A 27,662-nucleotide genomic window follows, 5' to 3' on the forward strand; every position below is an offset into this window, starting at 1 on the left:
TATTTAAAAAGGGTTTGTACTTCTAGACATTGCTGTAATATGAACAAATAGAAGTTATGTAAGCAGCTGCACATGAGTGCAAGAAAGGTTAAGTACTAGGTGTGCTACTTTACACTATGAGGTAGTAGATTTCATGTTCTTTGCAACTCCATTTTTTTATACACAAGGGTGTTGCGTTAAAAAGGGATAGAGCAATAGCAAAGAATTAATATGCCTTCAGAGATCTGGGATTAAGCAAAATCCTTTGCATGTGAATAAGGATCTTAGCTTTGTTTTTCTCTTTGGCGTCAATATTGCTAGTCAACAAGAGCAAGTTGGCTTCCATATAGCTGTGCTCTCATTAATGCAGGATTAAGGTCCCTTTGAAACTCTTTCTGATAGTCTTCACCTTACAGTTATAAATGCAGAACTGGATATTTGTGGGTTAAAGGATCAAAACTCTTAAACTGAAAGATGAAAGAGTAAAGTTGTACAAAGCTATAATTCAGTGGGCTCAGTGTACCAATGAAGTGTCACATTCTACCTTTATTTACACCACTATCAGCTCAGAATGAACTCACTGATTTCAACTGAATGAAACGTAAGTARGAAAAAGTGCACTATGCCTCAAATTATTTTATGCTAGTTTTCTAGTTCCCTAATTCTGTGTGTCAGAGAYCAGAAGACTGAAGACTAATTTTTCTGGATAAGAATATTTTACAGAAAGATTCTGATGATCATATTTTCAATGAGGAAGTTTTAAGTTTTTGCTTGTATAAGTGCAATATGTTATGAATATATTTCTTTTTAATTCCAAGGTGAATGTTCAAAAAATTCTTAKGGAGAAAGACAAGTGTGTATGCCCTTCAAGGTAATTAGCAAGTTTTAACAGTGATTGGTACAAAACAATTATTGTCATTGATCAGCCCTGAACAGATAATTTTAAACAAAGTCATTGTGTGCTCAGCAGATCACAGCTTGTTAACGGGCAAGTTCTAAATGACCTCTTAAGCTAGTCAAATCAATGATGCATATTCCTCATTAAGTAACATCAAAATGTAAGTGGTCTTATAAATAATGTTTATTTTAAGCACTAAAACAAATGGCAAAACCTTGATATATCAAAAGCCATCTGCTCATGGACATTTTTTTTCCCTAGGATTACTTTTGTTGCAGAAAATTTATAGCAATCTTAAATCTTTTAAGGGAGAGAATCATACTGCAACCCAGTAGTCAAAACTAAATCTGATTAAAACAAGTTCTCTATTTTAATTTAAAATGTGAAACTGATAKCACTGATTACAACTAAAAGCAATCCAGGGAGGTAGAGATGTAGACTGACTTCTAAGCTATGACCATGTGGTTTTGCCCTCTATGATACTTCTAATGCTGAAATTGAAAGTGCCTTTCTAATTAGTGACTGGAAACTGAACTAAATTGTTTAATAATGTTATGAGGCAAAATGAAGCAGTCAGAAAAGCATACATCAGCTATCGTTATGTTTTCAGAACACTGAGGTATATTAATTGTGAATCCAACTCACAATGCAATGCATTGTTGGTTTAGAAAACTTGAAAGTCCAGCCCTACATCTTCTATGCACAAACCCAACAGGCCTTATTCTCTACTGTCCTGCACCTTGGTTAGGTGTTTGGTTCTTCAATAACTAGATAATGGCAAAAAAAAAAAAATATTTCAGAATAGTAGCTGTTTAAATTAGCTCTGCAGGTATCGGTGCACAGAATTTAGATAGAGGAGAATCAGATTCTGGTATTTGTAACTAAATCAAGATCTGTTCTATTGTCTTCTACTGATAAATTTCCATTAAAGAAAAAGACACGACTGAAAAAAATGGCMCTTTGAAGATTTATATCAGATAATGATCAAATATTATGCTTCTATTACGAATGAACAGGAACATATTCAAATTTCTTAAAAATGAAAGACCAGATACTTCATTTAACTAGAATACATAATTTGGTCTTGAAATGCCTTCCAAATGCATACAGCCAATTTTTGAGCTGGCTTACATCTTGTGCTTTCCCACTGATTTCAACAGTACCAGTATACAGTATGTATCCACTGTGGAATATTTTTAAACCAGATAACTAAAGAATAATCTAGAACAACAACAACAAYAACAACAACAAAGAATTTCTGAGCAATTAGATTGCTGCTAAATGCCTTCACCTAACATGCACTAAATATAAGATTCTGTTCTGTGTCTTTGGGAGAAGCATCATCAAGTTAAAAATTTGATGTGAACCTAATGATAAGATCCCTTTATCCTGAGTAAAATAACTCTGGTGCCAAAACAGTTGCCAGAAAAGCCTCTGCAAAATTCAAACCTGTTTGGGAAATCTTCCTAACTTATAGGAGTTTTCCTGGGATACTCTCCATCTACATCCCCACACTTTGTGGAATTCAAAAGGTAGGCTATGGCTTTTTCCCCCMAAAAAAGCAGATACCTTGCCTAAAAAAATAGTAAACCCAAGCTCCTAATTTAAAGCAGTTCTTTTCTACAAAATGAAAGAATTAAAGAAGGTAAAAAGATTTATCTCATGTCCTTATCTTCTTTGTTTAAGTGCAGTTCCAAAGTCCAGGAAAAAAACTAGTAATTTCTAATTAAATATATTTTGCAGCTTTCTCTATGATAAATATATTTCTTATTTGCTATATATTTATTAAATGACAAAGACACTTTTTCATTTAGAAAATTCACTCATAATAACATCAATGAGATCAGTACAGTTCCAACTCTACATTTAGGGACTGAACTTGTATTTTGCTATCTGAATAACCCTTTTTGAGATCTAATACATGATAGTAAGATACTAACAAAAGAAACATAGATACATCAACTGACATGAAAGTCCTATAGTTTGTYAGAACTGTAAATACATGCCTATCAGTAATGGTACTGATGTAAAATACTTGTTTGTTTTACCATTATCATATATGGTAAGGTACAATGAAAATTTAAAGGGGACAAGATGCACATAAATGCCTTAAATTCAGCTAGAGTTTTCAAATATATCCCAGATTACTCACTATAACTTTAATTTTTAACTACGTACTATTTCCCGCTGTTGCCATCAGCATATCAATCAAGTGTATATTATTCTGGTTTGCTCATTTTATTAAAAGCAAATTCGGAGCACAATTGACTTTTCATTTGTTTAACAAGTGAAGAAATATTTACCCTGACAGCCATTTCATTGTAGAAATTCATCTTCATAATAAAATATGCTGTCTGTGAATCAAGAAAAAAAAGATGGCATATATTTCAGTTACACAAAGACAGTGCTCCTACTTTTACATATAAAAGATACGAATCTTTATACATAATACATAATAAGAGTTCTAGGCTTACAGAGAATAAAATCAAACTTTGTATTGAAGAGATAGGCTTCCTAATACATAATGCAGACTTAACCAGAAAAATCTATGGTAGTCAAACTAGGAGCTAATGGAGATATATGATCATAAAATGCTCTCCGCTGAGTTTGATAATCAATGGTGCTCTACTGAGAGTAGAATAACAAAGCAGAAATATTCACAAGTGCTGGTGACACGTAGTATTGTATGATTTATTCACTGGGGTTCTTTTAGCCAAAACTCACAGAAACATAAAAGGAATTCATATTTCAAGACGTCTGGTTTAATGAAAAATTCAAAGAAATGCTGTCTTCAGTCGAAATCGTTCAAGGATACGGATGCAGTGATGGAGCAAAATTGTGCCTTCCAACCATCTGTACTAAATGTTATGTACTTAGCTGCCTCCGGAGTAATCCTTGGAAATTTTGTTTCATTTAATATTCATTTTAACATCATAAAATCATAAATACAATAATATCATGTTAGAGTGAATCCCCTGATATAGAAAACATTTCCTGAAGTCCTGGTTTCCTTCCAGTAAAGTAGAATTCCTCTCCTAGTGAACAAATCCCCTATTATACTAAGCAATCACTTGGCAGCATAGGTTATTTTAATGGATACATCACTTTAAACTAAGCTTTCACATCTGTTCCGCCCTCTAATTACAAATGCAAAATGAACATAATTCACAATTGTATCATAAAAAGTAAAATATAAGTACTCTGAATGCAAGAGTATGTCCTTTATTTAGCACAACATGCAGCTTTTATGTGTTTCTCATGTTTTAGACACAAATCAAAGGCAAAAGTGCTTTCCCCTGATATAGTGATTTTCTCCCCCATGGCAAACAGGAATTCTCTATAAAAGGGTTTCACTGTAATTAGTGTTATTTGAATTGCCTAGTCTGATCCAAAGCAAATTGTCTGTGGAGAGCAGCAGGACTGGATTATTTATCAACAGTCTGGGCAATTAAGAAACAGTTGGCTGCAATATGTTATTTACAAATGAACACAATGATGCTACTTCATTTTAAATTCTCTTTCTTCATTACATTAAGCAAAGCATAATTCCTGCAGTTTAATTAAGGTGCACTTAAAATGCTCACTTTAATATCATACAGTTCTACTAGTAAAACAAACAATAGAAAAGATAATTTTTGTATGAAAGAACAACACAGGATTGCTAAATTTCAAAAAAATATTTCTCATATATATATATATATACACACACACATATACACATATTTATATATGTATATACACACCCCAAATACATACATATATATATATAAAGGGGGAATCTTAGTCCCAAAGGTATGAATTAAAGAATTAGTGAACTCTAACTTCACTTTTCTCTCCATAAATGTTTTCTGAGTGACACTATCTGTAAGCAGCTAATTTTGCAATGAAATAATGGTTGCCAGGCATAAATACACTCTGAAACGCTTTGATTAAATTGATGTAATTTTGCTCTGCAACCTTCCTTTCTTTGGAAAGGAATGAAAGAGTTGTGGCACCACCAAATAGATAAATTACGTTTTTAATTGAAATTTCTATGTTTAAAAATGATCATTGGATTTCTGTCCCTCGAGTGATTAAATTAAGCAATCTCACATGATTTTGTTTATTCTTCTTATATTTGAAGGCTCTAAGCTCTTAGGTCTGAATTCATCGTATTTCCCTCAAGCACCTAACTTGGAGACGTAATATCATCACKCTCTTCATGTTAACAGTACTGAAAGACAAGTGGAAGTATTTGCATTCTGGAGCTGTCAAAGATTTGAAGAGCTCTGCAAATGCATCTCCATCTACTTTTTACAGAGATAGTCAATGGCAACTAGGCTCCTAACCTACRTACTGAAGTTACGTGTGACAAATTCAGGCCTTACTCTCACGCTACTTAACAAGGTCACTCACATCAGAAACATGAGCTGAAAGGCCTGTGCAAATGGATTTGCCCTCTGTTTTCTAATCCCAGTTAGAGTAAGATGTTCTAACTCTGCTATTACAAGTGCTTGAGAATGTATTCATCCCTATTCACAAAAGCACTGGCATAACTCTGTGCTTCAACTCAATCTATACTTTTGTGTCTCCCCAGTAAAGACTYGTTTCTGAACTGGAGCCTTCCAATCCAGTTCTGAACTATTTTTTGTACTTATCTCTGAAATTAACATATAAGTCCCCCTACTAGTTCATTTTAAAGGCTATAATTCCAAAATATATTTGGAGCTTTTGTGTATAAATTGCTGTACTGCCCTTAATCTACTTTCTCCTCTTCTTACTATTTAAAATTATGTTTGGGCTCTACCTACAAAAGAAACATGACCTGTTCCTGATAAGTCTTTTTATTCTTTACAAAGAAAATTCAAAGTGACAATTTCCACAGTGAAGCAGAAATTTGACTGAGAGAAGACTCAGAGAAGAAGGCACCAACATGTGGCCTAAGTTCGGAACAGACATTTTTTTGTACAGTGAATAGGCATTTGCCAATGTATTCCTATTGGATTGGGATTATTTAAAACTAGTTACTGAGTTGAAGCTAAAATATTTAAGAAGCCTCATCAAATAGTCATTTTTTTTCAAATGCGGCTCCTTCCAAATTGAGCTGAAAACATGTCCATCTTGCACATCAACCTGATAACTGAAATGTGGAATTCCATTTTCCTTAACAGGTGATTTCTTGTCTTTAAAAAGTAAAGTGAAACATTGATATATAGTTTTATTTWTCTTCTGGTGTTTATTTGATTCTAAAATTCCTCCTCTCCTGCAGRTCATGCAAGACTTTAAGAATCCAGGACTATCAATATAATTAAAGTATTAAGAAAACTATTATGAGCTCAGTTCTTAATTTTAACTTGAGACTAATACTAAAGAAAAAAGTTTTTTACTGAATTGCTTTTAAATATCKATGTTTAAAATATAGACAGATATATGTAGGCATATAAAGACCATAAAGAGTTTGTATGTATGTGTTTTAACAATCACAGGAAGAGGCACTAGAGGAGTAAGAAATGAAATACTAGTAGTGATGCACATATGGACAGCCAATCTGATCAGCCTCGGCCTTTGTTATTTTCCGCATCAGTACCACTCACATTTCACAGTTTTGAATATAATCATTAAAATGATTTATTATCAAGTAATCATGGGTATTTTGTACATATGCTTTGCCTTGTTTGCTGGCAGCAGATACCAATTCAGTCATTATCAGCAGACAAATTTTAAAGTGACCAAATTTTTTTGTATTTAAGAAACTATCATGTCAAATATAGCTTTGTGGTTCATTATCAGGAGTCATCACAACAGTTTATTAAGATGATTCAGCACAAATGTTAACTGATCTTTTAACTTAAAAGTTGCCTTAAGCTGCTAAAAAGATTTTTGTTTCATTTTAAAATGTTACAAATTTAACCAGTCATGATCAAGGAAAGATAGCACAACAATGAATGTAGGGAATGAACTTAAACTTTTTATCTAAGTCCGATCTCCAGATAAAGAATATGGAGTATAGYGGTCTAAAGGGAGAAAGGTGCCTTTTCATGTGCTACTTGCATGGCTTCCAGGTTGGCCTCCACATAAGATTGTGAAATTTAGTCCTCTTCAATCAAAAAGATCACACAAAATGAAGTATTTGAGCTGACTGCTGAGTATTTGAGTTGACTGCTGTACAACTCATAAGCTTGCTAATAAGTTTCAAATTCTCTAAGGCCATTGCTAATTCTGGATAACTGCTGCTATCCAGAAACAGAAAGGATTCACGACTAGATTCAGAATGTGTGTTTTTATTTTTTGTCCTACGTTATTCCATGGATTTGTCAGGGGCTTATCAGTTATGCTTATCTGAGTAACTACATCTTAAACTAGGCTTTATAGGTCTTTTTTTTTTCAGACAYTATATATGTTAAAATATAAAACTGAGAGGTTTTCTGATGCTAGTTATTTTGGCTTGGTCATTACAGAGAATCTATGTTAATTTGAAAGACTCCTTTGTCTCAAAACCAAACTGTTAGAATATTTTTTTAAATGGTGGACAAAAGAAGAAAGAGGTAATAAAATAAAGAGATGAGATTTTATGGAATCATAGAATAGTTGAAGTCAGAAGGGACCACTGGAGGTCATCCTGTGATGGGACACCTAATGCAAGGTAACATTGTAGGCTGACTCTCTGGGTAGAATTATCTTGCCATCTCAGCTAAATGGCACCATGCAGAACAGTGCAATGCACAGTAGGCATGGTGGTGATATGTTCTTTCGGTATCTTACTTGGGCACTGCAGTTTTTACAACCCTCACACAAAAATAAGTGTCTGAACTAATATCATTCTGATTAAAACAGGAAAGTGATTACTATCTACAAAGAAGTTTGAACATTCTCTGTCCAAAAGATAGCTCCTTAAAATTTTTTTTGACTGAAAAACGTAGAAAGACTACCATTAGATTTTTGTCCTGCTTAAGCCCTCATAATGACCTGATGATCAGATGCCAGAAACTGACACCGATGATTCTTATTTTCAAATCTTGAAAGGCACAGAGACATGCAAATCACCCTGCCTCTGAAGGACTAATCCACAATGTTTTAACTGTAAGAAATGTAGAACTTGAGAGAATCATGAGATAACTTGGCCTAAAACTCTGTCTGAAGTATATCTAAACCACCCATGACAAGCATTTTTCTAAACTGCTCTTAAAAATCTGCAGTAGATGGGGTTCTACAACATCTTTGTCAGCTTGTGTCAATGTTTCAAAGTAGATTGATTTCATCCTTCTTTTTCCCAGTGGCTYCAAGGGTGCTCTCTTTCTAGTAACAATTTCAATATATACAACATTATCATGTCTCTCCTCTTCCACAGGAGTTTTTTTCCAGATTAAACAATCCTTCCCTAAACTCAGGGATAATTGACAGACAGCCCACTTTTTTTTCAGAACAGAATTCAATCCAAGCATGCAGCTATCAACTCCTTTATTAGGAGGAATAGACTTAAGCATATAATATGAGAGCTACCACTGCTCAGATATTTTGATTTACCAGTTTTAAATGAAAGACAATAATTTAGCTTTAACAAAACTAATCAAGATTAACTGATGTACAAATTCAAAAACTATTGTAAAATCTTAGCATAAATTGATAAATTAGTGAAGTAAACAACTTATGAATTTTTTTTTGTTTTATGCTAAAGGCAAATTAGCTTCTTTTTAATCTCCTAAATCTCTTAACAGAGATTTTAGCTACTGTGCTATCATACATTTTTGCTATCTTCAAGTCCATAAAGGGAATTAGTATTGACTGTGATCTGCTGTGTGCCTTAAGGCAAAACCTTAAATATTTCAAGGTTCATTAAGTAAGAAATTTAAACCACTAAAACATAGAACAGTAATGTGTAGAAACATTGGTTTATTTTATTTTAAGAATTAAAAGTTCTGCCAGGAAAAAAAGCATCTCCAAAAGCTTCAATCCCGCAATTAGCATCATGTATGCAGGCTTCTGCATGAGCAGAGCTCATTGCTGGTTTGGGGACTAATGCTCCAGAGCTGCAAACACTTAGGCACTAACTTAACATGACCATCATGAGTAGGCTCACTGAAATTAATGRTGCTTTTCATGGTAGTAAAGGTAAGTATGCTTATGTTTGAATACAGGATYGAATTTCAGCTTTTTAATTTCAGGATGAGTTAACGTATTACTTTATACATGTGCTATAATATATGCAAACAAAATTTTAAAAACTTTTTTCATACCTCCACCATTTTTCTGAAGTATCTTCTGCCTTGATAACCTCTCCACCACTTCTGTATAATAATTATCACATTGTTCAAATACCTAAAATGAAATATATTTACAACACAATAATTATATTGAGATATTATTAAAATATAACTGTAAATACTTTACTATTTTGCAATATTAAAAACAATATACAGTGTATTAACCAAACTTACTCCAAAATAGGGCCGCTACAAACATACTCTTTACTTAAAAGTATATGTAGACATGCATACAGAAACATATTTATAAACTACTATGTGAGATATATATACCGTACATGTGATTATATATATAATATGTACCATATATATACATACACACACAAACTCACACACACTTAGCTTTTTGAATAAATGGGTCACTGTAAACATACTTACATACTCTTCCAGTTATCATTACAAAAGATTTATGAAATAGCCTTAAGAATATAATGTGCATGATAGTTGATTTTATTTTCAAAAATGGTTTTAACCAAACATATCTGACCAGTTCAGAAACTTTTCAGTTATATGCAAAATTTCCACTGCTTACAGTTTTTAGATATTTGACAAAACCCTTAGTTATTGGAATTTTAGACTACCTTTTTCCTCATGTAATATTAAGAGCATGTAAAACTAGTTGTAAATAAACCTTTACTCTGTCCTTATCATAGATACTTTAATATGCTTCTRAAAATCCTATAAATGATGTCTGATATCAATTTTGCATAAAAAATACAATCGTTATTTTGGGACTGTTCACAAAAAGCTATGTGTTGGGACACTCACAGCACCTAACTATGAACTCTTAATTTAGAAACCTTGCAGTACATACAGCATAACTCATTGAAAGTAGGCTTTTCTAACAGGTGATTAAGAGAACCTAAATGAGAGACTAATTCAGAGCACTTACAACTGACTGTATATTGAGCCAGTGCTCTCACGTTAGATACCACTTCCAACTTTGGAAAGAGGACACTGAGTAGGATCAGTCTGTACACAGTGGCAGAGAAAATCCTCTTCCACACTTCACTGGTTTAGTTCTTGCATACTCTGGGTCATTACAATCTACAAATGTGTGTTTAGGAGAGTGTTTTCCTACAGAACAGACTGACAAATACACTCAGGTTTTCAATTTCCTCCACAGCATGCTATTGCTGCTCATGTGCTGAGAATCCAGGGAAACAGTTTGCCTAATCAACCCTCTGTCTTTGTAGGGGCCTCTGACATTGATAGCATACATGATACTCCTTTGAGAGCTGAAATACCACATTTGTTTGCCTGCCAAACACTTGCATGTGATGACTACATCCCATAACGACACCCCTGAACCAGCAATGGACAACGGATTATTGGTGTTTTTTAACAAATGCACAGAACAGCTGTAGGTTATCTTTTATGAAAGAAATTTTGGCCATTAAGTGATTAATTTTATTTAGCCTAATAATTCTTCAGGCTTTTTACATTACATCCAGGTGATACATAATGACTTGTGACAAGCTAGATAATGTAAAAATCCCACACAGTCTTAATTTTTATGAAGATAGAGAACTTTAAGCAAGTAAGTCAATTACTTGGGCTCATGATTATAAAATAGGGAGGAGGGCCAAACATCTTAATTATTCAATTATATTATTTTTCCAAAAAATTAACAACAATGTCTTATATAGCAGTTCATAGAAGAAACTATTTCTTCAATGATCCTTATTTCAAAAATGGAGAAAATTATGTCAAGAAAGACTTAAAAAAAATCTTTTTAAAGATTTTTAAAAATTTACTTTTGTCAAAATAAGTAAGTAGAACTTATTTTTCTACAATGAGAGTCCAGCTACCGGCACTCACTAGGCAATTTTTCTATAATGTCTACAATAGTCCAGGTCAGAAACGTCTCCGCACACAGCATATATGAGGTACATCCCTTTTTTTTTTCAGTCATGCCAAGATTTCTTAAACAATACTGCCCATCTGTCTTGAAAAAGTAACTGTTTCCATGCCACTTATCAGTGTCATGTCATTTTAATCACACGCAGTTCTGAAAATCAAAAATTACTGTTTTTTACAGTGGTAGAGCATATGTTTATTTCTATATAAAAGCAGAATAATGGTTAGATTTTTTTCAAAATCCTTCCATTTTCTTAAAGCCAAGCAATACCATTTGGAAAAAAATTAAAGATTGAAATACAGAATAAAATTGGCTAAACATACTACCTGATATAAGCTCGGACTCTGCATCCTCGAAACCAGCTCTGGATTTTGACAGCAGCTTTATACTCTTTCTTTCGGTATTCATCTATAGATCTGAAATCAAAAAATACTAAAAAAGTAGTAAATGTTTTTATAGTAGATATAGAAAATATAAAAAGTAATATTTGTCAGCATGATAATCTAGTATCAAAATAAAAAGGCTTCTAAGTATTTCTTTTACTGTTGCAGCTAATGATCTTTTTCACTAGTTTTTTTCTCCTGTAACTAAAATTTTAATTCTATATAGTTCAATCAACATAATTTAAATTAATTGCATACCATAAAGTCCCCAGTAGAGGAGTGGTCACTTGAGAGGCTGTACTCAAGTTATAAAGATTTTAGAATTGAAAACAGAAAATGATCTAAATATGGAGCATAAAAAAATAAATTTATAAACTTTACTAGGAATGGAGAATAAGGAAAAAGAACATCACAGAGCCTCAGAACAATACAAAAAGTCATAAAGTAACCTAAACCATTCTACCTAAATGCTTACTATGTCAACAAATTCTTAAAAACAATAACGAAAAGTAAGTATCACTGTAAGCGGCTTCAATGCTAGAGTATCTGCAACTTGCAGATGACATAAGTTTTGGGAGAGTGTGCTTTTTACTCGTTTATAATACTGAATATCCATGTCAGCGTGTCAGGGACTTCTTTTGTTGTAGGTGAAAAATATAGATAATGTTCTAATGATATCTAGTCTTGAATTATAAAGAAATCCTATATACAAAATTGGATATCTACAGGAGTGTTAAATAAATTAACCATAGTCAATATTAGAATGATAAATGTCAATTACATTAATAAGAACTGAATATTAGGAGTAAGATCTAGTTCAAATACATTTTTATGACCTATGCAAAATATTTTACTTGCATATTAGCTGTATATTATCACTAAAGAGTGATAACATCAGTAAAGGTGACAGACCTTGATTGTAGGGTTTTTTAATGAGTATGAATTTAAACTGATCTTGTAGGATAAAAGTAGAGAATTTAGACTTTAATCAGTCTTTTAGGAAAGAATTTAAAGAAGAGAAATATGAAGAAGAGGAAGAGATGACTGAAAAAGTGAGAGATAAATGTAAGAAAAGAATATTATGAATTGGAGCATGGAGTAACAAAAACATAGAAAAGAGATAAGATGCAGAAATTTCCAAACTTTAGAAGGCTTGGAATATCAGGATATGAAATATGAATGTTGCATAGAAGCAAGAATAAGTCAGGAAAGAGATCTGAAGAAGAACTGGAAAAAAGGGACATTGGTAAATAATTTGGACAGATTCTGAATGGAARATCATGGGGTTCTTTAGCATGGGATTATACTAGTCAAAACAATTATATTTTAATTTTCATGAAAATTTTACCGTCATATTCTTATTAGGAATATTTTAACAAATAGTTTACTTTGTTACACCTCCCACAGAATAACAGTTAGATTAATATTAGTTAGCCCTCTAACAATCTGAGTGTTGTGTCAATACTAGTTGCCTTGGTAAACACTAACAAGAGTCATTTGTATCTGATAACTGCATATTATCCTCATTACTGATTTACTACTTTCATGTCTCTTTACTAGAGGGACATTAGCTCCATTCATTTTTTATCTGCTGCTGCAGTGTGTGCTCCCACATCACATTATATGGACATGAACACAGGTTTTCATTGTCACCTGACATGCATCAGACCCATTCTGATAGCTGGAAACTGCAGAAAACAAACCATCCTTTTACTAAGACCACAAAACAAGTCAATACCAAAGCTGGCATTTATAGTAAGGAGCTCTGTTGTTTCTTTCTTGGACAGTTTCCTAGACTTCACAGGAAGCAGACACCTCCAGAAAACTCCACTCCAAGGTAAATGAGTTTGATGAAAAATGTATGAGCAGCTTGGCCCTGGCTAGGCAGCCACAATTACAGCCTGGAAATGCAGCAGACATGGAACTAGCCTAGGCTAAGTTCTGAGATACTAGTTGCAAAGCCAATCCTACCTACTTGGCAATGGCCAATGACAATGGTCTGCTTCTGCAAGAGCAGAAGCCCTCTTCTCTATTATTCCCCCTTAGCTGCCTAGTCAGGGTGTTGTCCTGCCTAGCTGAGTCAGTTTACAAGTCCCTGTAAAGCAGACCAACAGCAGGCTTGTTTTTCTTACACTATAGTTCCACAAACATTTTCAATTAACAATGCCAGCAAACGGAGTCATTCTGGGTTTAAGTTGCTCAAGCTGGTATCTGCCATTTTGATCAGATTGCGTGGTTACCATACAGTCTGTATTAAGCTTTTAGACGGTCACAAATACTTCTCAAAGACTTTACTGAATGTTACATRGGCACACTCAAGGTCAACATCTGACATACAGATGTTACAGCGTATGAAAGTAGACTATTGAAAGAATAAGTTATAAAATTGTTAATGCATTCTCATCATGTAAGCATTAATCAGATCCTCTGCATTTTAATGCTTATTCTAAGAGTGTATTTCTCAAGGTATTCCCATTGGGCCATTGTTGGGAAAGCCGTTCCCTAAAGAGACACAGAATCACAGAATGGGTAAGGTTGCAAGTGACCTCTGGAGATCATCTAGTCCAACCTCCCTGCTCAAGCAGGGTCACCTACAGCATGTTAGACAGGGTCGCATCCAGGCAGGTTTTAAATATCTCCAGAGAAGGAGACTCCACAACCTCTCTGGGCAACCTGTTCCAGTGCTCTGTCACTGTCACAGAGAAGAAATTCCTCCGCATATTCAGGCAGAACTTCCTGTGGTTCAGTTCAGACACCTTCCTTAAAAAGACACCATGATTTTAGGAGTCCCTGTACCTCTGACATAAATGGCATTCTGCATAAAGAATGTCAGGAACATTATTAAGATCAGAAGAACATTTGTAAATCTAATCACAACCAACAGGCAGGATATTGCAGTCATCAGCCTGCCCTGATCCTTAATGGAACAGAGGTAGAGTCCTAAAATAGCAAGTGCATTTTGAAAGATAAAGAAAGTTTTCTAATTTGGGGACGTAATTTAAGCACTCAATTACCGTGTGGCTCCTGCAGCAGTTAAGTATTAGCAAGAGCACTTCATTTCCACAAGGATCTGTTTATGTCAGGCTGTGTTAGATGTTCTGCATGTTCTACACAGCTCTGTATTTAGATCTTGATAGACAGATGAAGAAAGAGACATTTTTATTTTGTCTTAAAATGTGTTTGATACATATGCAAGTAAATCCTTCAGGTTTTACCCTTGCAAACAAAGCAACTTTATTTGCAAACAAGACAACTCCTATAAGGTAAATACTTGGTAATCCATATTCTGCTGCACTTTACGAAGATTTAAACTAAGGCAGATGTAAAAACACTTTGAAGCCAAAAGTTAATTTGTTAAGTTTAAAAGTTAAATACGGATGTATCAAAAGCAATACACTGGATAGTCTGATTGGTTTTAGGATTTTACTGACAGCTTCACTGTCAAGATTCACAATCCAAGATTCTCACCCGAAAGAACAAAGATAAGATTACTGATCAGACGTTCAGTGGCAAAACCAGAGTGTTCGAAGTATCTCATTTAAGTTCTCTGATGATGGTCTATGAATTTCAATAAACTGATGGATTATAGTCTATTCTTAAAAAAGAAGCAATTCAGTTTTTGAAAGCTGTGCCAAAAAAACAAATCTCCAAACATCAAGCATGCTGCCCTCAAATAGATTTCCATGTTTGGCTCAGCCTGCACTTTCTAACCTGAAATATGTGAAATACAGGTATAATCTGCTGTAACTGATGCTCACTTAGTGAACTGCTGTGCGTACAGCCACGGGAGTACAAACTAAAGTTCAGGGAAAGAACAGGAAAACAGAATGCTTCATACTCATAGAGTTGAACTCTGTGTAACTTTTATCAATGTTATAGAGCTTTATTCACACTACTGAGTTGTAATTGGTTTCTAAAATGAATGAGTCAATGAACAGTAAAGAAAAAAAAACCATAGAACTAAACATTTATTGTTTGGATATTAACATTATATGCTTAATAACAGCAACAATGTATTTGTATAAAAGGATTTACAGTAGAAATCCATTAAATATTAAAGTAAGTGTTAAAACATTTATTTCTTAAAATCTGATCTGTGAAAAGTTGGCCTCCACCYTACAAAGAAATGAGCAGCACAAACTGCCTCTCTTAGTCAAGAGAATGGTAACAGATGATTTGATCAGTTTGCTACTCCATAATGCAGGAGATTTCCGATCTTTAGCAGGAAAAGCATCTCTTTAATTTAGTACAAAAATACAAAACTATCCCAAGCTGCATAATCTATTTTGGAAATACATCTCAGTTTTTAACAATGTTGATAATAAACAGCAACTCACTTGGAAGCTGAGGGATTCTGTCACTTAATTAAAAAAAAAAAAAAAAGTGGTCTCTTTTGACAAGGTAAGCTAAATCTCCAGGCAAAGTTACAAATTCAAGCCACATGAGCAGGTGTTCATAGTTTATGTGTATTACATAGGGATTTATAATGTATAAATTCCCGTGATAAAATAGTTATATTTAAAGTTATGAAGCGCTAACATTAAACTCATTCTGTTCCAAGAGTAACTAMGGACAGACAAATCAAGAAAGGCACAGTATAAAACGCAAAGAGCAGGAGTTTCAGCGACTAACGTCGAGTTTCGGGATGCTACTTTTCCCTCTAACTTAGCAGAGGGTGGGCGAGGATAACGTTTTCGGGGTATGACCAGGCTCCCTTAAAAACACGGGGGGCTCAGGCAGCGGCGCTCGCCCCCCGCCGTGGCCAGCCGCGGGAGGGCGGTTGGGCGCGCGGCCGGCGGCCGTTGGGGGTGTGGCCCGCGGCCGTCGGGCGCGCGGCGGGGCGCAGGCAGCGCACCCCGCCGCGCCGCCCGCCGGGGAGGGCGGAGGAGCGCCGCCATCTCCTTACGGAGGGAGCCCGGGGGCTGCCGCGGCGCTACGGCGACGAGCGGCGAGCGGCGGGCAGCACCAGCCCAGCCCGTGGAGGTGCGTGTCGCCGCGGGCCCCTGCGCCGCCCCCGTTACCTGTTCCGACGGAAACACTCCTCCCGCAGGCCCGGCAGCCTCGCCTGAAGCCTGGCCAAGGTGGCCATGCTTCCCCCCACCTCCCTCCCGACGCCACCACCATGGCAACGGGGCCGTACCACTCCGCGCGGACGCGGGGGTGGCGGCTCCTCCCGCCGCCCCGCCGGCGGGGCGGAGAGGGCGCGGGCGGCGGCGGGAGCGGGAGGGGAGGAGGCGCGATGGTGGCGGCCGGCTTCCTGCTGCTGCTGCAGCTGCTTCCGGGCTCTCATCATGGGGGAGTGAGGAGCAGCTTCGGCCGCCCGCAGCCTCCCTGCCCGGCCCTCGCTTTCCAGCCTCTGCCGCGGCGCCCCTCGCTCCGTCTCCGCTTGCCCCAGTCTCTGCGAAGCGGCGCCAGCCTCCCCGGGGAGCGGCCGGGGGAGGTGCCGGGTTCATGTTCCGGGTCGCTGAGCCTAACCCGACCCGAGCTCAGGCGGCGAGAAAGAGCTGGTGAGGCCGGGCCGGGGGCGGCGGGGCGAGCGTAGGGCCGCTCGCGGGGAGGGGGTGGAGGGATCTCTGCCGTCCGCTCCCCTGCGACGGGGCGCTGGGGAGGTGCCGGTGTTCAAGCCCGGGGTAAACGGGAGCCCGGCTCGGTGCCGGGTGCGAGGCTTRAAAACTTGGGGAGAAGTGTTTCCGCCGGCCCTCCCAGCGCCCCGGCGGGCAGCGGGTGGGCTGGCCCTCCCCGGCCCGCACGGCCGCGGGAACCGGCACACTGGTGCTTTTCTTTCCACCACAGTTCTCAGTGGGGAAAGAGGTGCAAGGCCTGGCAGGTGCCTCTCRCATGTCCCACAGGCTCCCTGTGTATATAAGGGAGCAGTGGGCAGGGAGAAGAAACCTTTTTGTTAAGGAGAAAGGATAGCAAGCAAATAAAAGCTCCCATCACAAATTTATTACTTTTTTTTTTTTTTTAATTGTGATGGTCCTCAAGAGCATACATCCTTTGTGATGTATGCTGCAGAAACATGTAGTTAGGCATAGTTGTTGTTCTGAAGCTATTATATTTTGTGTGAAACAAGAATCAACAAGTGTAATTATAACCTGTGAGCAAGGAGCATATATGTAGTAAACCCCCAAATTATATTGAGCTAGAACTGTTTTATGTAATTTTAAATCTTAGCATAATGATTCCAAATAGCATATTATTTTCATTATGGRACTGTGAAAAGGGAAAATTGAGTAACAGAAAGAAGAGGAAAGACAGGAAGAAGATGTGTTTACAAAAGAGGGGAAAACAAGTTTTGTTAGCAGGCCACGGAGTAATAGAAAGACAAGTAGTGGAGCAATTCTTGATGAAAGCGAGATGGTCCAAACAACCATTTGGGAAGCCTTTCACATTCTTCATGAAATGTTAAGTGTCTTGTGGCTTCCAAACCTTCTGTAAACAGTATTTTAACATTYTTAAAATAAGCAGATTGCTTGGAAAACTTCAGGTGACTATGAAAAATATTGAGACCGCTTAACATGAAATGGAGGAGAAATATGATAAATTATTTTCCCTTTAACTACTGGTGAAAAGGATTCTGTGGTTTTCCCCAGTTTGTCTCCAAGATGAAAACAGCGAAACCTCTGAAAAATTGTGGTTTATGATCTTATTGTTAGTGTAAACAGCTTATCATTCTTGTGGAAAAACTTCTTTGGTTAAAATTGGTCCTGAGATCATTATATTTTGAAAGTTTGCATTAGTTGCAATGAATTGTTATATATTCCAACTGATAAATTCTAGTGAATTTCATTTTTATTAACAGTTATGGGGAGACTTTTTTTTTTTTTTGAATGTTGATGATAGTTGGCTGTAGCCGTAATTGCTGAAAAAAGAAATCTGGGACCTCATTGTATTACGTATACAGGTACCTGAAGGTAGGGAACCCAGATCTTACTTTTTTTTCCCCCTGTGGATGGTGAAGGAGAGAGAGAAGAGCTTAGCATTCAACTTCATTAAACAGTAAGCTCCTTTCCTCCCCTGTTTCTGCTACTCGCACCACTTTTTTCCTGTGGATATTTTCATGACTTTCTTACTTTTTTTTTTTTTTAATTAAAAGGTCTTCTCGAAGTGTTTGTATTTGCTAACATGAAATATATGTGTTAGAAAAAGTTTGCTAGTTTTCCTATGCCTGTGAATTTGCCTGACATAAATGTAACTTTACTTTTGTTGGTGTAGTTCATAACACTTTCAGAGAATGGTATATGCTCTACTGGCAGAAGTCTTTTATCTCAATACTAATGTGTGTGCAGTAGGAACATTGCCTGAGACGCTCCTTATGCACATCTTTACTCTGAGAAAGTTTTCATTGTAGGCCTGACCTGTCATTTGTCTTCATATTCTTTTATTTTGTGTCCRTACAGTCAGTGGCTTTAAAAACAGTGTTCAGCAACACAAGATGTGGGAACTTGACATATTTTTCAGTAACTATCATAAGRCAGTAATAGTTTTGCTTGTCCAAATACACAGCCCAGAGGAATTCAGTACAGAGAAAACAATTGAAATCCTGCTATCTATTGGAATGTTAGTTTAAATGCTATGAAGCTCTGTTAAATCTCTGACTACTCATTGGAGCTGCTGTATTTTCTTGTCCTTGTACGTAAGTTATTTCTGAAGCTATGCTTTAATGGAAATCCAATTTAGAGAAATACRATATTAAAGAAATAAAGTAAAATAGTTTTTCAAGGTGGAGTGCTTGATTTGGAAACACAAGAATTTTAGCTTCCTAAAAACATTAAGGCACTAAATAAGTTAGCAGATTGTCTGCTGTAGAATGAGATTGTTCATTTTGGGGTGTGAAAGCTCCTCTGAAGCTAAGTGTTTTTCATTTTTGAGTACATATGACAACTTAGAAATAGTTTGCGTTTTGGATATGTCCAAATGAGCACTCTGATTCTTCCAATAATGACTTTGATGTTACAGCATATTACCATCATTTGACAGGTCATGTGATTCTCCACCTTGACAATTAATTAATGAAGTCATGCTTCTGTAAAGGGCAAGCATATCAGTAAATGGCAGCAAAGGGATTGTAAGAATTGCTACTGCTCTTGATAAATTACTCCAAATCTCATTTCTGGCTGACCAGTTCATTTGCATTAGAGCTTTATTAAATGCAGCTCATGTCAGCATCTTTCTGACTRTATACTATTGCTCTGTACTGAACATTTTTTTTCTGTTAAGTATTAGTGAAGAATGTTGTGTGAAATTTTAATGGGATTTATTGTATTATTGTGCTTTCTTATGCAATCAGCAATTGTAGAAAAGTCAGATGTACTTGCTACAAATTGCCCTGGTGCTAATGTGTAGGAGGATCATCAGCATAAACATGAAAAGTTTTTTTGAGAAAAATTCTATTGTTTCTCAAAAACTCACAACTTTTATTGTATAGGTCAAGTGTTAGGGGTGTTTCAAAGCTTGTCTAAAGTCTCTCAAATGCAGAGTTGGTACCAATAATTGATGGGTAGTATGTGTTGGAAAATCCAAAAAAGTTGTTGGCAGTTATCTTAAAAAAAAAAAAAAAAAAGGGGGGGGGGGGAATGGGAGCTGTACCTTTGATAGCAAAGCATTATAGGAAGTAGATGTTTTTTGGTTTTAGCTGAAGAATGATTTTATATATATATATATATATATATATATATATAATATTTTAATTTAAAAACAAAATCCTTCTCTATTTCCATTTTGAAAACCAGATTTTTATAGAAATGTAACTTACTGCGAAAAAGGAAAGTTCGCATACCTTGAAGATGAAAAATAGCCTAGGGTTTGGTTTTATTTTTCCCTTTTCAGATACCGACATGTTTCAATACGATACTCTGATTTGTCTCAAGAGCCCTAGATTCTTGCCACTGTTCATACTATCTTATATGAAACTCAGAATAATTATAGTTTTTGGTATTCAGTTTCTCTAAGTTTGTCTCTGGTGACACTGGTTTTTGTTTTAATAAAACAAAAAATTAAATTTGTATTAAGTTTCTTTGATCTGAATCATAAAGCTGCCCTGAATGTGTTGCCAGTGCATTGACTCACTCTTTACAGCAAACACTGGGCAAGATTGTTAGAGGTTAGAAGAGTAGATAACGATACTGCAATTCTACATAGCTTGATAGCTAGCTGTTATGCCGTTCAGCAAGGTTTTGTACAGGGACAGATTATTGGTTGTCTTGTATTTTTGTGTAGCTAGTTGATCAGCAGAGAACACTTAAAGATGTAGATAGATGTGGACTGGATGCTTTGGGTTCTCCTCTCAATTGATGGCAAGCGATGACAGGCAAATTTAAATAATCTAGCCCTGTTTTCCATTTCTGATGTGTGCCATAAGCTTTTACCTAGCTGCATAACTTAGTCTATCAGTTATTCTCTCATCTACCACAATCTCTTGTGAGTTATTTAAAGCTTTTAATTAAGTTGAGTTGATCCATTTTACTTTCGCATTTACATATAGCCCAAGGAACAGTGGTGGTACTTTCCTTTTCTTGCTCTTTTGCACGTGCACTTTTTCTTGCTCTTTTGCATGTGTACATGTGCTCTCTTTTAATCAACATTTGTTCACATTCAGCAGTAAAGAAAAGGTCTCAACATTATGTTTCTGAGGCTTTGTGAAARTAACTTCTGACGTAGAGAAATGGAACTCAGTTTAGTAGCTGTCTGAGGTTAAAGTATGACTACAGCCATGCTATGAGACATCAGAGAATCTATATGAGAGAAGATTATAGAAAATCATGTTTCACAGTCCGAATGTTAATGGAAGTACTTGTTTCTCGTGCTTTTAGTTTGTGATCATCGAGATGGGTTGTGAAGAGAGCAAAAATCATGGTTCTGAGGGAACTGCTTTCCTCCAGACTTCTTGTTGATGGTTACCATGCTCTTTTCAGAACTTGAGAGATTTTGTGAGCGGTAAGACCTCTGCATTGTCAGGTATTTTAGGTGGGAACAAAACTAGAAATACGATGCCTGATCAYGCTGAAAAAGTAAATGCTTATTATTTCAATTAGTGGGTTTGATACTGAATGATATGAGCTATGTTAACTGTTTTGGAGTAGCTAAAAGCAGTTATGTCACTTCCTACAAACACTACTCTTATTGCTGTTTCTGGTAACAGAGGGAGAGGAAATGGGTCAGCCTTTAGTGAACTGCATCAAAATTGCTTCAGGTAAATGTAAAGGTCAGCGTAGGCAAATTGTATTTTCTTACAGTAAAATACTATCTTCTAGCAGAGACATTACAGTTTATTGCTAGCTGTGGGCTGTTGCTATAACAGCATTTTTATAGCCTTATGTGAGTCATACTAAACTGTGGCTTAACTTAATATTTTATGTATTTTAATATGTTGTCCTACATTCTCTATTACAAGCTTTAAAATTTCTCATCTTACTGGATGCAGTAGGTACTTGCTGATTACATCCTTAAAACTTTTTGTCTGACTTCCATTATTGTTATTTTTCACGCTATTTTCTACACTGRTATTTTTACTAAAGCAACATCTATGGAAACAATTAAAACATACTTAATAGCTTTGGAATACAAGGTTGACAGTTAGTTGTGAACAATATGGAAAGTTGTGGAAACTGGAATTATCTTATAAATAGTGCCATAATAAAAATGTGCTCCCAAATTTTAAAAATAAGTTTTCAGTCTAACTGTTCTACCTGATTGCTGTTGCCATTTCTTCTTTAATCATAGCAAGAGAATTGAAAGATCCAGTAAAATTAAGCAGAAATGATTTCTTGGATTTTCAGTGTTTAATGTTGATCACTGGCGTGTTGAATATGTGGTGAGGGTGACAAGCTGAAGTGCAGTGTGTTGTGTATTTTGAGTATATTACAAAGGAGCTTCTGATGTCCCAAACTGATGAAGTAATTCTYGTAATCGTACTAAGGAAGAATGCTAAAGTAATTACGAGTTTGATCTCTCCAGAATATAATGCAGTTAATGCACAGCTATATTATACATGAGATCATGGCTGTAATTTGTAGGGTAAACAAGGTCATTGCCCTGTTACAGCTTTTATTCAGTTTAGGTGCTGCAGCTTTGAGATCAATGAAGAGACTTAATATTCAGTGGAAAAGATTAATTGTAGGAGTTCATAAGATTTAAAGTTGCTGTCTGATGGGAACTAACTGCCTTACTGCCCAAGGCCTTTTAAGAATCCTACTATCCCCTTACTTCCAAAACATTTAAGAATGTTCACTCCTAAGTTTTGTCTTTTGAACTTGTAGCAATTTATTGTGAAATTCAGGATGAAGTTGGATCACATATATGAATGTAAAGTGGATATATTCTAATTGATCTTACAGTATTTCGTASAACTATAGTGGTAACTATACCGCAGTACTCATGCTATTATCTGGAATAAATTGGTATGCCCACTGTAGGAGCAACATTGATTTTGGTGGTATAGTTATCCATATGGATTAGGGACTGTGACTTGAACAAATTAATCATAAACAGTGGCCTGAGAYATTAGTATCCCATCTTTCCCTCTCCCTTTACTTTCTGCTACTAGCCTTGCGGCACAATGGACGGAAAGATTGCATACTCGCTTCTTCCAGTTCACATTCTGGCATGCTAGCAGAAGCCTGTCATCTTTGAGGCAAGTAGGTTTATGCCCACTAGTCAAGTTGCTGGCGCAGTTCTGCCTGTTTCAGCTCTATTATGGAAATAAAAACCTGTGGTAGAAGGGCTGGCAGGTAGCTGGAGGAAGTAATTTCTCGAACTAACCCAAATAAATCCACTGGAGCACATCTGTCTGAGCCTTATGCTCCTGTTCTATCAGCTCGGAAGTATTAGAAAGCCCATTACATCTTAAGAGCATGGTTTCTGGTGTGTACCTGAAAAGATAGCTGTCTTTGCAGGTATTAAAAATGAGGCTAAAGAGACCGATGACCTCTCTACAGTGCAGTTATTCTAGCTGCAGAGAAACACRGGCTAATGTATCTGACTTTGTATACTGTTTAAGCCTCATGTATAAGAAGTCTTGCACAAATATACACAGTCTTGCAATTAGTAGTTAAAACAATTAGTAGTTAAAATTCCTACTACACAAGCAAAAAAACCTGCAATAAATGAAGTTTTGAGAACTAAAAATATGAATTGATTTTAAATCATTGTAATTTTTGTCTCTAAAAGCAAGTCCTGGATTAATTGGCTGTCATTTCTTTTTTTTTCCCCTCTGAATTTTCTGATAATCATTGCTTTATTTGAAAAGTTTTTCATGTTGCTTTGCGTATCTTGCTTCTGAGAAATATTTTTTGTTATTATGAAGGTTTTGATTCCTGAGAACCAAATGAATTAAGAACTGTGCTGTTCTTCCAGAGCTGTGTGTCACCTTTTAAGAGATTATATAAAGATTCTGCTGTACTAAAAACCAAAGAAAATCTCAGATTAAGAAAGAGTAATAGGGCTAGAGATTACAGCAAGTTAGAAACAGAAGTATTAGAAATAAATGCTAAATATTAGAATTCTAGAATTAAATTCTAAATATTAGAAATAAGTGACATAGTTTCAGGAATTCAAAGTGAGCTTCWGCGTACCTCACTCCATTCTTTTGGTGGCCCATATCTTGCAACTGAAATATTTAAAATAAGTGTTTCTGAAAGCCATTTAAAATGAGAATAGAGTATTTCTTAGGGTAAGATATTTAATGAYCAGCTTTAATTTTTTCTTAAATATGCTCTTAAATATTTTTGTTAAATATGTTCCCTCACTAATATTAAAAATTTGTGCTTTGCATTCATGATTGTCCATTCAGTCATCCCATCTGAGCGCCCTGAACATTGGAGTTTGTGCTAAGTTAGAGAACCTATGTGCTATGCATCCATAATTTCTCTCCACTCTGTGGCTCCACTAATACAGGTAGAAAATTATTCATTGATGCCTCCATCAACACTTACTGGAAAACARTGTGAATAGTCTTGCTTTTAAACATCCCTTTACATTATGTACGTGCTTCTCCATATTTATCAGTTGGTGTAATGTAGTAATGATCATGAACATTCTTCTCAGGTTTACTTAAAAGAAAGGAGACTTCTGATGCTTTGATGTGAGAATCTGATCAGTGTGTTTAATCCTCCTCTGAAGTTATAAACCATTATAAACCTTCTCTGTAGAGTTTACCAGCAATCTGTTAATGTCATGTCTTTTTTATATAATTATGTTCTTGTAATGCATGGGTGAACTTTCTGAAGCATATTGAGTTGAAAATGCTAAATGCTAGTGAAATTTAGGGAGGGAGGAGAGAAACGTTTGAAAGGATAAGTCCTTAATCAGATATTGTGTGTTTAGGAATTCTTTTTTCTTCTCTTTTCACAAGTGTATGATTCTGTGGAAGTGAGTGCCTGGATGTGGTAGAAAACTTCACATTTAATCCTCTAGAATTACCTGTAGCAGGACATTCTCTCAACTTAATATCACTCTACTAAATCAGTATTTTAAAAAATAAGATAAATATCAGCCATTTGGAAAGACAGAGTTATTCTCTATTAAAAAAAGTAATATATAATCAAAGAATTACTGTCTTACCTCTACTTTGGCATCAAGAGATAATTATCCTTAAAAATCCTTTATCCTAATGACAACTCTTAAACAGAACTCCATAATGTACTATCAAAGAGGAATATTATGTATTCAGTTTCCCATTCATAAATTTAAAATGTGCTCCCCATCTACACTTACATTGAATGGTCTTTGTCCATTTCAGTTGCCACACTGAATCACTGAAAAACATAAAAATATGATGAGGTAAAATCAAATATAACAATATTAGTAGGATTAAAAGCAAATGAAAGATGCTACTTTTGTTTCCAAGACAGAAATTTGGCATGATGCCTTCTAAAAGTAATGTATATGAGTGTAGGTGTAAATTGTGTAGGATGGGCTGACATTGATACTACATTGCAGACTCAGGTAATTTTGGCAGCTAAGAATGTTGTAGAGTTGACRCATCTCTGATTCATTTTTGTTCTGTTTTTCGCTTTCCTGGAAAATACAGGCATTTCAGTAGGACTATGGAGGAGCTAGTCCATGATCTGGTCTCAGCACTGGAAGAAAGTTCAGAGCAAGCTAGAGGAGGCTTTGCTGATACTGGAGATCATTCTCGAAGTGTGTCTTGTCTTCTAAAACGACAGGCAAGAAAAAGGAGGGGACGAAAGAGACGTTCTTTTACCACCCATCATCCTTGGGAGACTGGTCATTGTTTAAGTGAAGGTTCTGATTCCAGTGTGGAAGAATCAAACAAAGACTACAGGGAAAGTCATGCTAATAAGAAAGATCACAGTGACTCTGATGACCAGTTGTTGGTTGCTAAACGTCGACCTTCCTCAAACTTAAACAACATTAGAGGCAAAAGACCGCTGTGGCATGAACCAGATTTGGCTGTTGACAATTTAGGAAACAGAACTTTGCGTAGGAGAAGAAAAGTGAAGCGGATGGCGATAGATCTGCCATCGGAAGTCTCTAATGCACTGACAATAACTCAACAGCAGGATAGCAGCAGAGATCAAGAAATGGACAATGACAATAAATCATATCAACATCAAGAGTTTTCTAAGAGCAAAGTGAAAAAAAGAAAAGTAGCTGCAACTCGACATGGACCAGAAATCTTGGATGAGGGAGTAGTTATAGAAAATGAAGAAGTGAACCAAGCAAATAAGGACAAAATGGAGTATGAGGAGCAAAAGGGCTCAGATGAGAACATGAGTGACAGGTTATTCTTTCTCTTACTTCTTACAGAAACTTCGAATAATACTTGTCTGCTTATATTACCGTTGTTAGTGTAGATATTGGCAACCTTTGGAATTCTTCCTAATTTCAGAGTTAAAATGCAAGCATCAGTTGTACATGTTCTAGTAAGCTACTCTTAGGGTTCTTTTTCTGCTATATTTGACATATACTATACTGAGTTTAAGATTTAGGAATTCAGATGTAGAATCAAGTGACGGGGTAAACTAAGAAGACAACTTCTTGAAAGCATACAATCTAATTGTTTCAAGATAAGAAAGACAAGATAGAATACACAAATGATTAAAATGCTTTCCTGTGTGTTTCAACTGGTGACAGTTCTCAGACTTTCACAGGCGAAAACTAAGATTTTTCTGATTTCTAAACATTGATGCTTTGATTGTTATCCCTGTTCATCAGAAGGGTTGTCAGTGTTTAGATTCACCATTTAGACAGTACGTTCTTATGTGTCCTCAGCATAAAAAGTCTGCAGGTTGCCAAGGATATACATCACTTACAAAATGTAAAAACCAATTTACAGTTCAGAAACACCTGAGCTTGCTATTAGAAAAATGGGGGAATGATGACCCTTTGGCAGTACATCTCATCCATCCATTCCAGACAGCAGGCATACTACAATGGTAATTGTTTCCAAAGTACTATTTTGACAACACAGTGAGGTGTAAGTCATTTTTCCATCATACCCAAGGGATCTTACCTGCAGGGTCTGGTAAGCCTGATTATGTTTATCCTTTGTGTCTGATTCTGAATGCAGAACTGTCAGCAGGAAAGACTTGTATTAAAACACATACTAGCTCGGTTACTTGACAGCAACAGTATTCSTATTTCTCGTAGACATTTTATCCATACTATTGTCTTTTGATTATTGCATAAGTAGAATTTAAATGTTGGGAAAGTACCTGTGGGTTTTRGCAAAAACAGGCAACTCAGTTACTGTAATGACAGCAGTATTGGTGAGTGACTAACACAAGTTATTGTTAGAAAAGTTCAGAGTCTTTTTATTACATGGTGATTTTGTCTCTCACCTGAGGAAGATGAGCAGTTGAAACAGCCATATGAATGACAAGTCTTAAAGATTGCATCTGTCTTCATAACTTTATTAGGTAGAAGCAGTATTTTTAGGGCAGCCACTTTAACTTCAGACATGTCTCTTAGACAAATAAGTTTGGAGGATGTACTGCCAGGGAGCTTTTAGAAAACTTGTTTCATCTGTACTGGAAATCTGTGTCACCAAATTTGGTGCCTAAAGATAGGTGGTTTGAAAGTTTCTTTGGAGAAACCATTTCATTGTTTATCATATGTATATATTCTTCTTTTTTATTTTAATTTTTAATGATTTTCTGTTAAGCCATAAGAATAACAGTTCTTAAATTCTRTGGCTAACTTCTGAGTGAAGAGAGACATGACCAATATGAAAATCTTACAGACTCTCAAGTGTGTTGCTTCCAGGTCAGTCAGATTATCCTTTTTCACTGAAGAAGCATCATTGATTTTAAAATCCGTTCTTCTCTTTGAAATACCTG

General features: G+C 36.0%; 2 protein-coding genes across 2 annotated transcripts in view; one reads left to right on the top strand and one right to left on the bottom strand.

Moving 5' to 3' along the window:
* The window catches only part of SPATA17 (spermatogenesis associated 17), a 94,728-nt gene extending 78,263 nt beyond the window's left edge, over positions 1–16,465 (bottom strand). Inside the window, exons 1-4 of the mRNA XM_085326055.1 lie at positions 16,383–16,465; positions 11,305–11,394; positions 9,091–9,172; positions 3,181–3,231 (exon numbers count right to left, since the gene is read on the bottom strand). Coding sequence (XP_085182181.1) covers positions 3,181–3,231; positions 9,091–9,172; positions 11,305–11,394; positions 16,383–16,450 — 291 coding nt within the window. The 5' untranslated portion in view covers positions 16,451–16,465. The remainder of the gene's footprint in view (positions 1–3,180; positions 3,232–9,090; positions 9,173–11,304; positions 11,395–16,382) is intronic.
* A 180-nt stretch (positions 16,466–16,645) lies between these two features.
* GPATCH2 (G-patch domain containing 2) overlaps positions 16,646–27,662 on the top strand; it is a 125,401-nt gene continuing 114,384 nt past the window's right edge. The window contains exons 1-2 of the mRNA XM_085326084.1: positions 16,646–16,868; positions 25,391–26,104. Coding sequence (XP_085182210.1) covers positions 16,813–16,868; positions 25,391–26,104 — 770 coding nt within the window. The 5' untranslated portion in view covers positions 16,646–16,812. The remainder of the gene's footprint in view (positions 16,869–25,390; positions 26,105–27,662) is intronic.

Source organism: Rhea americana, unplaced genomic scaffold (assembly GCF_003343005.1).
Source record: "Rhea americana isolate MKP2758 unplaced genomic scaffold, rheAme1 scaffold_127, whole genome shotgun sequence".
In the NCBI taxonomy this organism is placed as follows: Eukaryota; Metazoa; Chordata; class Aves; order Rheiformes; family Rheidae; genus Rhea; species Rhea americana.